Source organism: Equus przewalskii, chromosome 4, assembly GCF_037783145.1.
Source record: "Equus przewalskii isolate Varuska chromosome 4, EquPr2, whole genome shotgun sequence".
Classification (NCBI taxonomy): Eukaryota; Metazoa; Chordata; class Mammalia; order Perissodactyla; family Equidae; genus Equus; species Equus przewalskii.
The window spans coordinates 8,943,100-8,960,621 of record NC_091834.1 but is presented as its reverse complement, the minus strand read 5'-3'; the positions used below and the strand labels follow the sequence as shown (position 1 = coordinate 8,960,621).

Sequence of the window (17,522 nt, the reverse complement as noted above, 5' to 3'; positions counted from 1 at the left end):
GCCTCTAAGTGTTCAAGTGAAAAGAAGAGCTGCATGTCTCTCACTTTAAGTTAAACCTATAAATGAGTAAGCTTAGTGGGGAAGACATGTTGAAAACCGAGATAAGCCAAAAGCTAGGCCTCTTGTGCCAGTTAGCCATGTTGTGACTGCAAAGGAAAAGTTCTTGAAAGAAATGAAAAGTGCTACTCCAGTGAACACATGAATGATAAGAAAGCAAAACAGCCTTTTTGCTGATGTGGAGAAAGTTTTGGCAGTCTGGATAAAAGTTCAAACCAGCCACAATGTTCACTTAGGCAAACATCTACTCCAGAGCAAGGCCCAGCTCTCTTCCATTCTGTGAAAGATGAGAGAAGTGAGGAAGCTGCAGAGGAAAAGATTGAAGCTAGCTGAGCTCCATTCATGAGGTTTAAGGAAAGAAGCCATCTCCGTAACATAAAAGTGCAAGGTGACGAAGTAAGTGCTGATGCAGAAGCTGTCGCTTCCAGAAGATCAAGCTAAGATAATTCATGAAGATGGCTACAGTAAACAACAGAACTTCAATGTAGATGAAACAGCCTTATGTTGGAAGAAGATGCCATCTAGTAATTTCATAGTTAGAGAGGAGAAGGAATTCCTGGCTTCAAAGCTTCAGAGGACAGACTGACTCTCTTGTTAGGAGTTTATGCAACTGATGCCTTTATGTTGAAGCCACTGCTCACTTACAATTCTGAAAATCCTAGAACACTTAAGAATTATGATAAAACGACTCTGCCTGTGCTCTATAAATGACACAACAAAACCTGGGTGACAACACATCTGTTTACAACATGGTTTACTAAATATTTTAAGCCCACTCAAGAGAACTACTGTTCAGAAAAGAGGATGTCTTTCAAACCATTATTTCTCATTGACAATGCACCTGGTCATCCAAGAACTCTGATGGAGACGTGCAATGAGATTCACATTGTTTTCATGCCTGCTAATGTAACATCCATTCTGCAGCCCATGAATCATGGAGTAATTTTGATTTTCAAGTCTTATGATTTAAGAAATAAGGCTATAGCTTCCATAGGTAGTTATTCCTCTGATGGATCTGGGAAAAGTAAATTTAAAACCTTCCAGAAAGGATTCACCATTCTAGATGAGGTTAAGCATATTTGTGATTCGTTGAAATTGATCAAAATATAAACACTAATAGGAGTTTGGAAGAGGTTGATTCTAAACCTCACGGATGACTTTGAGAGGCTCAAGACTTCAGTAAAGGAAGTAACCACAGATGTGGTGGAAATAGCAACTAAAAATAGAAGTGAAGCCTGAAGATGTGACTGAACCGCTGCTATCTGATGACAAAACTTTAACGGACAAGGAGTTGCTTTTTACGGATGAGCAAAGAAAGTGCTTTCTTGAAATGGAATCTCTTTCTGGTGATGATGTTGTGAAGATTGTTGAAGTGATAATGAAAGATGTAGAGTGTCATGCAAACTTAGTTGATAAAGCAGTCTCAGGGTTTGAAAGGATTGACTCTAATTTTGAAAGAAGCTCTACTGTGGGTAAAATGCTATCAAACAGCAACACACGCTACAGAGAAATTGATTGTAAAAGGAAGAGTCAATGGATGCATCAAACTTCATTCCTGTCTTATTTTATGAAATTGCCACAGCCACCCCAACCTTTAGCAACCACCACCCTGATCAGTCAGCAGCCATCAACATCTAGGCAAGACCCTCCACCAGCAAAGATTTTGACTTGCTGAAGCCTCAGTGGTTAGCATTCTTAACCAATAAAGTATTTTTTAATTAAGCCATGTACATTGCTTTTTACACATAATGCTATTGCACACGTAATAGACTACAGTATAGTGTAAATATAACTTAAATATATGCTGGGAAACCAAAAATTGTGTGACTTGCTTTATTGAGGTATTCAGTTTATTGCAGTGGTCTGGAACTGAACCTGCCATATCTCCAAGGTATGTCTGTGCAGTCAGACCATGAAATAAAAATAGAAGATCCAAACCATGAAGGAAAGCAGAAGAAAAAAGAGCTGTGAATATCTAGCAAGGAGCATAGGGTAAAATTTTATGTTCAAAGGTAGGAGAAGAACATAAAGTAGAATTCATAGTTATCGTTAACTGATGAAAAAAACACATTAAATTTTCAAGTAGGATATGTTTTCCCACCATAAAATTAGAAAAGGACTTTAATGCATGAGTCCTTTAGGAGGAAAGTGAAGTAATAGGGTGGACATTGCCTTCAACATACATTTTATAAAGTGGAAGAAATAGTCTTTCGCAAACCCATTTTATACCACTACTGCATCAACGCTTTGGGCATCGTCACATTGAATGTCATCCACAGAGGGTGACCCTCAGCAGACATGGTCAGGCAGGTAGCATTTAGTGTCTAATGTGACAATAGGAGGATCTGAGGACAGGCCTCCTGTCATCTTTTTAATCCTTCTGTCTTGAAGGCCCACTGCCAGGAGTTTCAAGCTGAACTTTCTTAATTAGCTGAAAAGATGTCACTTTGAGGCTTAAATTTCTGGTGAAAACTTGAAATGCAAAAGAAAAGAGCCATTTGTTTGGACAACACAAGTGAAGCAGTTCCATACACTGACTACATATTATTAGGATTTACCCAATGATCCTTTGACTTTCTTACACTGGGAATGGAGCAGATAAGACAAGACAAATGATTACCTCCTAATTGGATGTGTAAAAAGCATGTTTCCTGTGTTTACGGCTTTGAGAATTCCAGGCATATTAGAGCAAAGTGGAATCCAAATGAAGGGACAATTCTTCACACTTAATTGCCGCAATCAAATTGCAACCCCAAAATACTGAATTCCTGTTAGTAAGGGCAAGGTTTGGTCACATGAGATTAAAATATAGTGTTGGAACACACAATCATTATAAACAAATTGTTAATAATAATGATAATAATAATCATTATTGTAATCTCTATTTCCACAGCATTTTTAATCAAATCGTGTTCTAAATCTTGTTTCGTTTTGGTCTCACTTCAGCTCTGGAAGAGGTGTTGAGTTGATTTACACTAACATCACAATGTGCAAACAAATAAAGCACAAAAGACTTTAATGTACTTGATTTTTTCAGTCACAGAACTTGTTCCCAGCAAGGCTCCCCAGGATAGAACTTTGGTCTTTTGATTGCAGGCCACCATAGTTTCCTAGAATTTGAAGACCTCAGAGAAACTAAACTAGTCTAAAATTTTTGATATGGATTGATCACTGTGGAATTACTATACAAAACTCCTTGGTGATGGAACAAAACTTGTCATCATTGGTAGGCATCAGAAGAATGGAACTTTTCCCGGTAATAGAGGAAAGGCAAGAAGCAATTAAATTGGAATAATAAAGAATGATTAGGAAAAGCAAGAATGTGATGGAGATCAATTGTAGAAACCTTAGAAGTGATTTTAAAGCAAATCATTTGGCACAGAACAGCATAGTCAACATTGTGCAAATATTAGAATAGGGTCTGGTTTCGTGTAAATATGGACTTATTAAAGGACTCAAGTATAATGTATGAGTCATGAAAGTGTTTGGCCCTCGGACAAAGTTTACGATTACAGATAAGTTTGTGAGTTGACACATTTCCTTTCCAACGGTGAGAGGGTATTGTCAAAGAGCCTGGGCTTTGGTGTCAGGCTAACCTGGATCCACCACTTTAGGTCCTGCTTATGCAAATTGGTGCTTATTCTCTGGCCTCAGTTTCCTAATCCATAAAATGGGAAGACAGTGTGTATCCAGCAGGGCTGGTATGAGAATGGAATGAAATAGCATGAATAAAGTGCTCGGCAAATTGTCAACACATAACAGGTGCCAAATACACGTTCCCCCGACTCAAATGTGAAGGGAGAATTGTACCCAGTGTGAAGAGTTGTTTGCAGCCAATGACACTGACAGAGCAGCAACTCTCCAGAGGATTAGCTGTACTTCAACTGCTCCAATGGAAACTCATCTCACTGTCCACTTGCACATATAAATGAGTTTCGGGGTGTTTGTTTCTCTTTAGCAGACTTTTCCCTCACTTGGCAAGAAAATGAGATGAAAATGTGTTTGATTATTTTGTTATTGATATTCCATGTGCTTTACATCTTAATCCGTTATTTTAATTGATATCATCTCTAATGCCAACATTTATCGGCCCAAAAATTTGCAGCTAGTAAGTTATGGCTTCATACTCTTGTTTATCAGAAAGAAAAGTTTAATTCATATAGAAATTGTTCAAAATGAAAAATCAACTATAGTAGAAACTTGTCATAATTTGAAATGCATATTTAAATATGAAATATCTATAATTATTTATTTAATAAAAGAAAAATTACAAGAAGAAACTAGAGAACACTTAAAATCACTCTGCAGGTTTGAGATACCATACCTTCAATAAAATGTTTTGTTGACAATTGGTAAATTTATTTGGAATTCATACTGCAGCACCTTAATAAAATGTAAAGAAGTCCTGAAATTTCACTCAAATGTGTTACTTGATCATACAGATGAATGTATATGAAGTAATTAGACGGGTTTATTTACGTTTTTCTTGGTTTCCATTCTATGTATCATGAAAATGATTTTGACCATAGAAAACACTATTAATATATTTTTTTAAATATATTTAAAGAACAAACACGTAATATAATTATTTAAAATACAGGCACTAACCATACATACATAAGTGTACTACCTAATGCTTCGTTAACCATTATACTGAGAAAGCTATGTGAATTCAAGATTAGTTTTATTCTGAAAACAATGAAAGTTAAAGAATCTAGCTAAGGAAAAGGGGCAGGAGGTAAGAATAGTGTGTTATCACACAGAAATTTTCCAGTTCATTATTTTATTTTCAATTTATCTAATATAATGAATCAGAAGTATCCCTATAAAGAAACAAAAGTTCCTAAGATGAAAATTAGATTTTTCTTTTTTTTTTTTTGGTAAGGAAGTTTCGCCCTGAGCTAACATGTGTTGCCAATCTTCACCAATTTTGTATATGTATCGCCATCACTTCACGGCCACTAAGAGTGGTGTAGATCCTCCATGGGAACCGAACCCAGGCCACTGAAGCAGAGCACAGTGAACTTAACCACCACGCCACCAGGGTGGCCCTAGTTTCTTTAATATATTGACTAAAGGTGAAAATTATATAAATTTAATGTATGATTGAAAAATTAATCTTGTTTAATATAACATGCTTTGGAAATTAAAAACAAAGTAAATGGTTGGAGAAATATAGTTTTTTATTGTCATAATCAATAAAATATCAATAGCACTAAAAGCAAGATGTATAAAATTAAAATAAGCACATTATAACCTAATTGCATTTACAGTATGAGTAAAAAGCTCAACATAGTTTGCTGCTTAATTTACTATAAAAATCTGGAGCTTTGCTATATAGGCAGAACTTCTCAAGAATTTTTCGTCTTTTTTCTCAAATAAGAAATTTAATTCCACTTTTCTTAAGAAATTGTCCATTGAATTATTTACTCCAAGCAAGCCCAAAGACAATAAATATTAGTAAAGCATTTGTGAGTCAATTGGAAATCAAATTGAAGGGTTTTAATATTTATAATTGCCATCATTAGATTAACAATAAACATATAATCAACTAACATCCCAGCATAAAAGTGACATGCCTTTGTTATATGATGTTTTCTTATATATTTTGACATTATGTCTGCAAGAGACTCTGGAACTGTGACACTTAACATTACACCAACCAGCAGGTGAAAACAGAGAAAAGAATGGAGCTCTAAAAGAATATCACAGCCCTATAGGCTAGAGACAAATTATGGAGGAGACACTGAGAGTCAAAATGTGGTGTATTATTAATCAGGCTTAAACTTAAACAAATGCCACAATAAAATGTGCTTTTGGTGAGCATATTCTAAAGTGAAGCAAAATTCTAAGTGCAGTACCTGATAAGATTATTATAATAGCGTTTCTGAAAATAATCAATAAAAATTTTAATAGGAGTTTTGGAAACATTGCTATTTTGCTTCTAAATTCAAGGCATTGTAAATACTTTGGAGGTGCATTATTAATACTGTTCTACTCTAAAATCTGGAGTGGTTCAGGGGTGAAATTCAGACGTTATATAAAATTAGACATCAAGTAGGAGAACACTATTACCTCAGAACTGAGCATGGGACCCACATATGAAGCTAACAAGTCAACTCGATTGTCAAGTACACGAGGAAATGGATTCCTATTAACAAGCGACTGTGCATTGTTTTTAAAAAAATGAAAAACTTCTCCCTGATATTTATTTATATGACAAATAAGCCAAGTAAGGTGCATTCCAGAAAGAGTTAAATGAAGAGTGAGATTTCACAGACTTGCAGAAATGAAAAAGTGATACTTGGCCAAAAGAGCATAAATTACAAAATTCATGGGATGGTAAAAGGGACGTACTTTAGAAAGGACCAGACATTCTCATGTGTAGAGACATCATCAAAGTTACCTGATCTCCTCCCCTATTCCTACCACCTGCCTACCCACCTTGAAAACAAACTCTGCTATGATAGAACAAAGAGATTTTTAAAAATACGTTTGTTCATGAATGTTAGCTGCCTTGCAATGGAGCAGCTAAAAGTAATACCCCATCTTAGGATGTCGAGACAGAACAAAGGCCAAGTTGAAATCCAGGCTCTGCCACTTAACAGCTGTGACTCTGGATAAGTCACATAACCTCTGGAACCTCATTTCTCATTGAAAATAAAACCAATAAAAACCTCACAGCCTATGGTGGAAGAAAGGCCTTGGTAAGCACTAATTCAATGGCAGCTTTTCTTCCTATTGCTATGCGCTAGGTTGTTGCAAACCACACAATCATTGTGCATCTCTAATGATTCTTTTTAATTGCTATTCCATTTTCCCCCACAGATAGACGCCTTCCTGCAGACATTTCCCCCAAGCCCACCATTTTTCTTCCTTCGCTTGCTGAAATAAACCTCCATAAGGCTGGAACGTATCTTTGTCTTCTTGAGAATTTCTTCCCTGATGTTATTAACATATATTGGAAAGAAAAGAATGGCAAAGCAATTCTAGAATCCCAGCAGGGAAATACCATGAAGACTAATGACACATACATGAAATTCAGCTGGCTGACCGTCACTAAAAAGTCAGTGGATAAGAAACACAAATGCATCGTCCAACACGAGCACAATAAAGGAGGGGTTGGCCAAGAGATTATTTTTCCTTCAGTGATTGAAGGTATGTATATATAAATACACGTCCTAGAACACTTTTTTTTCAAAGGGAATATCCCACCTTTTCTGTCAAGTATCAATGAAAAGCAAACAAATATAAATGTTTCTTAAATGTTGTTCTATTTATTGGTAGCAAAAATGTCCCTCTATTTCCCCAATGAATTAAAATATTATAGGCTTCAGAACACAAAAAGAAAGAAAAGAAAAATTTCCTTAACTTTTCTCAGCCTTAGTTTCATCAACCAAAATATTAAGTTCTTAGAGACATTTTTCAGGATTGTTGACGGATTAAATGATACCAAATACGTGAAAGCACCTAGCACCGTAGCACACAAGACATACTCAAAGAGAGATTCCACTTTTGATGATCTTACTTGATCGGGAAAGAAGTACGACTCTATGTCTTTCCAGGACATTCTACTCAACAAGCAGAGTCACTCTCACTTTCATCCTGCTTTACTCAGAGTACAACCTCAAAACAATGCTATTAGATAACCAAATGGTGTTCATTTGAGGGAGCCAGGTGGTAGCTCAACAGAAAAATAAATAGTTTGGCCACTGCAGTACTATTATGGTCTTAGATGTTCTGCTTTTGTATTTCATATACCACCATACGGTAAAATTTCCTACTTACAGGTTGGATGAGGCTAATGTGTACACACATGCCTCCATTCTACGTAATGAATTTATTTCTTGCCATTGGTAAATGCAGCTCAGCAAAGATTTATTGCAGAACTGGCCTGTGCCAGGCCTGGAAGGGATGTGTGGATGGGGACACGAGGATGAATTATTGCCCCAAGGAAGATGCACTGTTGTAAGAGAACACATTTTTTTCATAATCACTCAGGTCACACATGATTCAGGCATGATGTCCCAAAAGAGTCCCTTTGACACAGGTGCTGCACGTATTCAGACAGTGTGAGCAGAGGACTGAATGTGCCTTGGTCTTGGCAATGGTTCGGTAACTCTCTAGACTCAGGACTTAAAGTCCTGAGTATGAACACAACAGAACAGGAGCCCCAGAGGACCTATAAATAGGATGGAATCAGAGTGTACTTTTCTCTATGGTTAACAAGCCCTTTTGAAGCAGTGGGGAACGAGCACAAAAAAAAAAATGTGCGAAGACCTTTGCTGTGTACCAGTATGAATTTCTGAAGGCAGTCTTTATCTTCTGGGATTCTTAGTTTCTTCAGTGACCAGATATGGTTCCAACACTTGTCTTGGCTTTCTCTTGGGGCTATGATGAAGAGCAAATGAAACAATGTCAGTGAAAATACTTGCTTTTGAAAACACAACATGGATGTATTTATTTATCTGTTTATTGTACTTTTTAATATCCTCTCCTAAAACTAACATAAAATTTATAAAACTGCCCTAATTTACTATTTCTACAGCTAAGAATCCCAGGGAAGCAACACATGCAAAGCACAAGTTTAATATAACCATTTGGCTTAAGTGTCCTGTGAGGTTTTGGTTTTTCTAGAGATCAGGAAGAAACGAGACATATAGTAAGTTTCATGGTGATGATTATCATAGAGAGGTTGTAGTTCATAATATATTTTACTTGGCACCTAATTTCTGAAACAAATGTCTCCTATGGGCTTCTCAGGGCACCAAAGCTAATGAGGACATTTCTGTTAGTGCCATTATACAGCAAAATTTCTAATGATACTTCTTGGAAGTTGTTTTGTTTTTGATAAAAGGTGAGAATATAACATAGAAGCACAAATCGATGAAGTGATTTGAAAGAAGATAAACCTAGTCTGGTCCAAGTTTTTGACCAACCTTGATTGCGAGAGAGAACTTAGGATACATACACAGATTTTATTATGAAGCACTGTTACCTTATTGTTTTCCCTCAATCAATGCATAATGATAAAGAGTTTTATTTATCTTTTAATGAAAAAGTCATTGTTACAAAACAGAGACTTTTAAGACACAGTAAATTCAGTTCTTGAAGATATTTTAACGTCGAAACATGATTATGCTAACATTTTCATTCTTGGAATTTATTCCAAATCCTATTTTGATATCCGTCAAAAAGATCTCATTGAGTGCATAAAATTGCATACTAAAACCATATCCATATGGACAAGAACACATCTAGTAGAAAAACAGTAAACAAAAACTAAGGTCTCTACTGTGTTTTCCTCCACCCAACAGGCAACTATATTTAAAAACATCTTTTATCATTGCACGTTTGTCTTACTTTCTTTTTTACATTGCAGACAAGTCTCACAACAGGTTGTACATATTCAAAGAAGTTAAATATGAATTGGACTACCTTTCTATCTTTGGAAAGAATTGCAATGAAATTCTGAGCTGCCGTAATGAAAAGGTCATTGGCTAAAAATATTTAACACATCTGGAAGAGAACACATTTTCGGTGTCCGCAAATGTGGAATTGTGGAGTTCCCTTATAGATTATTTTCTATTTCTATGGGTTATGTTTACAAAGTCTTTTCCACATGCTGTATCTGACTGAATCCTCCACAACGATCCTTTGAATGCTGGCTCTGCCCTCATTGGTATGATCCTCAGGAAGTTATTTATTCTCCCAACCTATTCCTCCTTTGTAACAAGGAGTCCTCCAAGGTCTCCACTGAAGTCCACTTCAGTGTGACTGGAGGATTAAACAAGATAATGCATGTGAAGCATCAAACATAGTGCCTGGCGCAGTAATAATCACTCAACAACTATGAGCTTTCATTCCTGTTGTTGTCATGTCTACAAATACCACTACTTCAGAAAATCATGGGCATGAGTTGGGGATATTGGGGTATGCATGCTCTGGAAAGGTATGCCTGAGGCATTTGCTTTCCTGGGCAGTGTGCCTAAATCAAACTCCTTCAAAAGTGAGATTCTGTTGTGCATTCTGAGAGTTGATGAGCTGATTTGGGCGGCAACTCTTCATGTCAGCAAGTGTGCTAAAGACTGTGGAGTAGCCACATTTTCTGTTTATTTTTCCATTTGACACGTATTTCTCCGTCACCTCCTTTGTGGCTGGCACTGTGCTAGGAGCTCTGAACACAGAAGAAAAACAAAACAGTCTTGGATATTACCCTGCAGTTGTGATAATGAAGAAAATAATGTGTTCTCCATGAAGGGCAACATCTTCCTGTGCAGAAACACAACACCTGAATTAGATCTACTGAATTACATAGAACCAGATGAACTATTCCTGGAATCGTAGGGCTCATCTTTTTAAGGATGGTCTCTCTGTATCAGATTGTGTGTGTGTGTGTGTGTGCATACACTCAAACTCATGTAAACACATATGCACAGTGTCAAATAATAGGCATGAATAATTGACTAATACTTGCTCTCATTTCTTCTAGTTCTCATCTCAATTGTCACTGCTGTTCATCCTACAAAGGCTTCTCCAAAAGATGAAAACAGTAAGTCATTGTCCATATTTGCCTCTCTGTCTTGCTATAGGCTTCTTTCCCTCCTGATCAACGTAACTTTTGTACTTCTCAGACTTAACATATAAAAGAACAATTATTCCTGAATTGTGGCACTCATAATTTTCCTGTTTTTAGAGACTGTCTCCTGTCTATCAGCAGATCACATGTATGTGTATAAATACACACACACACGCATATATATTCCTACATATATACCCACAGTGTCGAATAATGGGCATGGACAATTGACTAATACTTGCTCTCATTTCTTCTAGAGGTCTCTGCCATTGGTTCCATAGAAGCTTACCCAACAGGGCAACGTGGTAAGTTTTTTTCATATGCTTACCTTCCTGCCATGCTATGGTATTTCAACTTCTCTGGTTCAGAGTAGACAAGACTAATTATTCCTGGAATTGTAGGGTTCTTTTCTTTTCTTTTCTTTTCTTTTCTTTTCTTTTTATTGATGAAGATTGGCTCTGAGCTAAAATCTGTTGCCCAACTTCTTCCTTTTTGATTGAGAGAGATTGACCCTGTGCTAACATCTGTGCCAAGCTCCCTCTATTTTATACGTGGGATGCCACCACAGCATGGCTTAGATGAGCAGTGTGTACGTTCACACTCGGGATTCAAACCCACAAACCCTGGGCAGCTGAGGCTGAGCACATCAACTTAACTGCTATGCCACTGGGCTGAGGAGGGCACACATTTTTAGTGAGCATCTCTCTTGTCTCTCTGTTGGCAGATTTTAAATATATGTATATATACAAACACATACGTATACATACATGGCAACTCTCAACAAATAGGCACAAAGAATTCTCTAACACTTGCTCTCATTTTTTCCAGAGATCCCTGCTATTAATTCTACAAGAGCTGTTCTCAATCATGAAAGTCGTTAAGTTTTTGTATACTTTTGCCTTTATGTCATGCTATATATAGCATTGTTTTCCTTGAGATAAACTTAACTTTTGAACTTCCTTGCCTTAAGATAGCAAAACTAGAATTACCGGATGTTGCAGAATAGACTGAATGATACCTTAAATCAATCCATCATTTCCTAGGAGTCGCCTTAACACAGTAAATGCTGGTTTGGGGATGAGACGACTCTAAATTAAAGGACGCAGTAATTGGCTGGAATTACTCCAACAATGGACTTCATTCATTTGTGTGGCTTGTTTCTAATGACTGAGGAATATGTGATATCATGGTGCTTCTAGATTTTTTTAAGTCTTCGGTCCTTGCTGATAGCTAATAACATGAACTGAAACACACCGAGAGCTTCCTGTACAGAAGTCTTTGTGCTGGCTTTTGCCTGCATGTTCTTGTTTAATTCCTATAATACTGATATGAGGTGGTACAATATCTTACCAAATTTCATAGATGAGGACAATGAGTCAAAAGCAGTTAAGTCCCTTGCACCATGTTACACAGCTAGATCTGTGGATTCAACCCGGCCATCTAAAGCAAGAGTTCACGCACTTACTGGGTTCTCTCTTCTTCCTCTACAATATGGCCCTAGAGCAAGAAATCCCAAATCCAAGACCATAAAACATGAAAGACACATGGTGGGGGGTGGATAAGTGCATGGACTTCACAGTATCTGAGACTCGTCTTGAGCCCCATTTCTTTAAAGATTAATAGCATCAAAATAGGAAAGTTACTTACGTTTTCTGAGCAACACTTTGCTCATCTGCCAACAAGAAAGAATTATATCTAATGCAGTTATTGAAGAGATAAGGTCACCTATGCTGAATGTTTAGCGTAGGGTATGTCATTTGGCTGTCACAGAATCAGCACTAGCTTGTGGCCCTTTCTCCCTACATATGCGCAAAGAAAGGGACTAGAAGCACTGGCTCTAGCCCTGCTGATCTTTCCTCCATTTCCAAAATGAAGAGGACTCTGAATCTCAGCTAACACGTGACCAGACCAAGGGCTGGTCACGTTATGAGCACATCATCTCCGAGATCGCTTTCCACAACAAGTGCTAGTAATTCTGGAGTTCTGACTCTTGAAGATAAAACATGAAAATGGGAAATTTTCTCAGGAAGAGATTCGGCCTGGTGCTTTACTGAATAGGTAGTCTGGCTCACAATCATTGTTAATTAGACAAACATAAATCTTTCCCTGTCACAGGCCAGTAAGGGATGTGTGGATGAGTACACTAGGATGAATTATGGTCCCAAGGAGGATACACTATTGTAAGGGAAGAAATTCTGTTCCTAATCACTCAGGGTCACTTGTGATTCAGGCATGAAGCCCTGGAGGAGTCCCTTTGATGCAGAAGCTGCACATATTCAGACAGTGTGGGCAGAGGACTGAATGTGCCTTCGTCCTGGCAGTGATCCAGGAAATATCCAGACCCGGGTCGTAAAGTCCTGTGTATGAACATGACAGATCAAAAGCCCAAACACCTATAAATCAGAAGGAATCAGTTTGTCCTTTTCCCTGTGGTTAACAAGCTTTTGAAGGAGTGGGGAATGAGCACAGAAGAAAACGTGCGAAGACGTCTGCTGTGCACCAGTGCAAATTTCGGAAGTCAGTCTTCATCTCTCAGATCCGTAGTGTAATCAGTGACCAAATTAGGTTCAAACACTTGCCTTGGCTTTCTCCTGGGGCAATGATGAAGAGCAAATGAAATAATGTCAGTGAAAACACTTGCTTTTGAAAATACAACATGGGTGTATTTCTTTAGATATTGATTGTAGTTTTCATATCCTTTCCTGACTCGCTAATATAAGAATAAAGTGACACCCCTAATTTACTGTTTCTACAGCTAAGGACAGAGGGAAAGCAACATGTGCAAAGCACAAGTTAATGTAACCACTGGGCTGAAATGTCCTGTTAGGTTTTAATTTTTCTAGAGATCAGGGGAAAATAAGAGGTCGAATAACTTCCATGATGTTGATTATCACAGAGAGGTTGCAGTTCATAACCTGTTTTACTTGGCACCTAATTTCTGAAACAAATGTCTCTCATGGGCTTCTCAGGGCAACAGAACTAATGAGGACATTGCTGGTAAAGTCATCCTACAGAAAATTTCTAATGCTGTTTCTTGGAAGTTTTTTGTTTTTGATAAAAGCTAAGAATTTAACTCGAAAGCACAAATCAGTGAAGTGATTTTGAAGAAGATAAAACTAGTCTGGTCCAAGTTTTGGATTAACATTGTCCGAGAAGGAGAATTTAGGGTACATACACAGATTTCATTATGAAAAATGATTACTTTACTGCTTTCACCTCAATCAACGCATGGTAATAAGAGATTCTGATTTACCTTTTGATGAATAAGTCACTGTATAGGAAAAAGAGACTTTGAAGACACGTTAACGTCAGTTCTTGAAGATATTTTAACATCTAAACATGATTATACTCACATTTTCATTCTTGGAATTTAATCCAAATCCTATACTTCAAACCCAGTTTTAGAGCCACAAAAAATGATCTCATCCGGTGCATAAAATTGCATACCTCAACTGTATCCATTTGGACAAGTACACTTCTAGTAGAAAAAGAATAAACAAAAACAATGGTTTCAACTCTATTTTCCTCCATCAAACAGTCAATCATCTTTAAAACGTTTTTATCTTTGTATATTTTCCCTCTATTTTTTACCTTGTAGACAAGTGTTACATCAGGTTGTATATATTCAGAGAAGTATAAATATGACTTGACCTACATTTCTATCACCAGAAAAAAATTGAACTGAAATGCTGAACTCCTGTAAGGAAAAGTTCATTTGCTAAGAATATTTTACATACCTGGAAGAGAAGATGTTTTTAGTGTCCACAACGGTGGAATCATGGTGTTCCTCCATAGATTATTTTCTGTTTCTATGGATTATTTTAACAAAGTACTTTCCGTGCTCTATGTCACTGAATCCTCCCCAATGGTCCTTTGAATGCTGGCTCTGCCATCACTGGTATGACTCTTGGCAAGTCACTTACTCTCCCAAGCTTATTCCTCATTTGCAACAAGGACTCCTCCAAACTACAACTCATTTCAGTGTGACAGGAGCATTAAACGAGATAATGCATGTGAAGCATTTAACACAGTGCCTGGTGCAGTAATAATCACGCAATAGCTATGAGATTTTATTCATATTGTTGTCGTCCACAAACACCACAACTCCAGAAAATCATGGGCATGCACTGGGGACATTGGGATATGCATGCTCCTTAAAAACATGCCTGATTCCTTTACTTTCATGGGCAATGTGCCTAAACCAGACTCCTTCAAAAGTGAGATTCTGTTGTGGATTCTGAGAGTTAGTGAATTGATTTTGGTAGCAACTCTTCATGTCAGCAGTGTGTGCTAAAGACTGTGGAGTAGGCACATTTTCTGTTTATTTTTCCATTCAACAAGTATTTCTCCAACAGCTCCTTTGTGGCTGTCACTGTGCCAGGAGCTGTGAATACAGAAGGAAAACAACATAGTATTGGATATTACACTCCAGTTGTGCTACAGAAGGAAAAATCTATCCTTCGTGAAAGTCAACATCTTCTTGTGCAAAATCAATACCTGAATTAGGACTGCTGAATTATATAGAATCAAAGGAACTATTCCTGGAAACTTAAGGCTCATAATTTTAGAGATGGTCTCTCAGTCAGTGGACTATGTGTGTGTGTGTGTGTGTGTGTGTGTGTGTGTATACACGTAAACTCACATAAACACATACCTACGCTATCGAGTGCTGGGAGCAATAATTGACTAATACTTGCTCTCATTTATTCTAGTTGTCACCTCAACGGCCACTACTGTTGGTTCTACAAAGGCTTATACGACAAAGCAAAGCAGTAAGTTATTGTGTGTTTTTGCCTCCATGTCATGCAGTAGGCTTTTTTTTCCCTCTCGATCTACTTAACTTTTGTACTTTTCAGACTTAAATTACGAAAGACCAAATATTCCTGGAATTGTGGAGCTCATAACTTTCAGACTTTTAGTGAGCACCTCTCCTGTCTGTCTGCACATCATCTGTGTGCATGTATATATATATTTATATATTCCTTTATATGTACACGCAGTGTTACTAATGGGCATGAACCTTGCCTAATACTTGCCCTCATTTCTCCCAGTTGTCACTACCATTGCATCTACAACAGCTTCCCCAACAGCGCAAAGTGGTAAGTTGCATATATGCTTGTCTTCATGTCATGCTATGGCATTTTTTCCCTCCTGATCAAATTAACTTTTGAACTTCACTGGTTTATTGTAGACAAGACTAGTGAATCCTGGAATTCTAGGGCACGTATTTTCAACGAGTCTCTCTCTTGTCTCTCTGTTTCCTGATTTTATATATAAATACACACACACACATACATACATATATATATATACATCAACTGACAACTAATAGGCACAGACAACTGACTAAAACTTGTTCTTATTTCTTCTAAAAATCACTACTATTAACTCTACAAAACTTAGGTAAACGGCGAAAGCTGTTAAACTTTTGTAAATGTTTGCCTTTATGTCATGTGATAGTATGTTTTTCCTCTGGATGAATTTAACTTTCGAAATTCCCCGCCTTAAGCTTCTGTCCACATGTTGCAGAATATTCTGAGTGATATTTTCAATCAATCTATCATTTCCCAGGAGATGTCTTAACATGCTAAATGCTCGTTTTGGGTTGAGATGCCTATAAATTAGAGGGTGCGGTGACAGGCACCGAATTATTTCCAAACTGGACTTGTTTCATTTCTGCATCTTTTGTTGCTAACGACTGAGGAATATGTCAATTGTTTTTTATAGGAACTATTTATGTGAACAGCACGTACTGAAGACTGTGGAGTAGCCACATTTTCTGTTTATTTTTCCATTCGGCAAGTGTTTCTCCAACCGCTCCTTTGTGGCTGTGACTGTGCCAGGAGCTGTAAATACAGAAGGAAAACAAGATAGTATTGGATATTACCGAGCAGTTGTGATACAGGAGAAAAGAATGTATCCTTCGTTAAATTCAACATCTTCATGTACAAAATCAATACCTAAATTAGATCTCCTGAATTACATGGAATCGGATGAACTATTCCTGGCATCAGAGGGCTCATATTTTTAAAGATGGTCTCTCTCAGTGGGTTATTTGTTCGTGTGTGTGTGTGTGCATTACATGCAGACTCACATAAACACTTACCCACACTGTCCAGCACTGGGCTTGCTAATTGACTACTCTTGCTCCCATTTCTTCTAGTTGTCACCTCAACGGCCACTACTGTTGGTTCTACAAAGGCTTATCCGACAGATACAAGCAGTAAGTCATTGTGTATTTTTGCCTCCATGTCATACTATAGGCTTTTTTCTCTCTTGATCAACTTAACTTTTGTACTTTTCAGGCTTAAAAGACAACAGGCCAAATATTCCTGGAATTGTGGAGTTCATAACTTTCATATTTTTAGTGACCATCTCTCCTGTCTGTCAGTAGATCCTATATTATACATATAGATACATTCCTTTATATATACACACAGTGTCCACTAATGGACACGAATCTTGACTAAGACCCGCTCTCCTTTCTTCTAGAGCTCACTGCCATTTCATCTACAACAGCTTCCCCAACAGAGCAAATTGGTAAGTTGCGTATATGCTTGCCTTCATGTCATGTTATGGAATTTTATCCCTCCTGATCTAATTAGCTTTTGAACTGCACTGGTTTTTCACAGACAAGATTAATTATTCCTTGAATTGTAGGGCAGATATTGTCAATCAGTCTCTCCTGTCTCTCTGTTGGCAGATTATATAATATATATAATATAGGCGTCGTCTTCACACAGTACATGAGGGTTTGGGGATGAAATGAGTGTAAGCGAGAGGGTACAGTCATAGGCTCTGAATTATTTCAGTGATAGACTTCATTCATTTGTGGGGCTTTTGTTTCTAATGACTGAGGAATACATGATATCAGTGTGCTTCTATG

At 37.4% G+C, this 17,522-nt stretch overlaps 1 protein-coding gene, 1 long non-coding RNA gene and 1 pseudogene across 4 annotated transcripts in view; 2 read left to right on the top strand and 1 right to left on the bottom strand.

The window, feature by feature from the left end:
• The window catches only part of LOC103545034 (platelet binding protein GspB-like), a 476,815-nt gene that overhangs the window by 251,853 nt on the left and 207,440 nt on the right, over positions 1-17,522 (top strand). For 2 of the 3 annotated variants that reach the window (XM_070615436.1, XM_070615435.1), the window contains exons 5-10: positions 10,550-10,609; positions 10,894-10,941; positions 15,349-15,408; positions 15,688-15,735; positions 16,800-16,859; positions 17,129-17,176. In XM_070615436.1, coding sequence (XP_070471537.1) covers positions 10,550-10,609; positions 10,894-10,941; positions 15,349-15,408; positions 15,688-15,735; positions 16,800-16,859; positions 17,129-17,176 — 324 coding nt within the window. The remainder of the gene's footprint in view (positions 1-10,549; positions 10,610-10,893; positions 10,942-15,348; positions 15,409-15,687; positions 15,736-16,799; positions 16,860-17,128; positions 17,177-17,522) is intronic. The other variant, XM_070615434.1, reaches the window with a different exon arrangement.
• LOC139082756 (uncharacterized) overlaps positions 1-17,522 on the bottom strand; it is a 178,916-nt gene that overhangs the window by 23,589 nt on the left and 137,805 nt on the right. The window lies entirely within an intron of this gene.
• LOC139083014 (T-cell receptor gamma alternate reading frame protein-like) lies at positions 464-7,074 on the top strand (annotated as a pseudogene).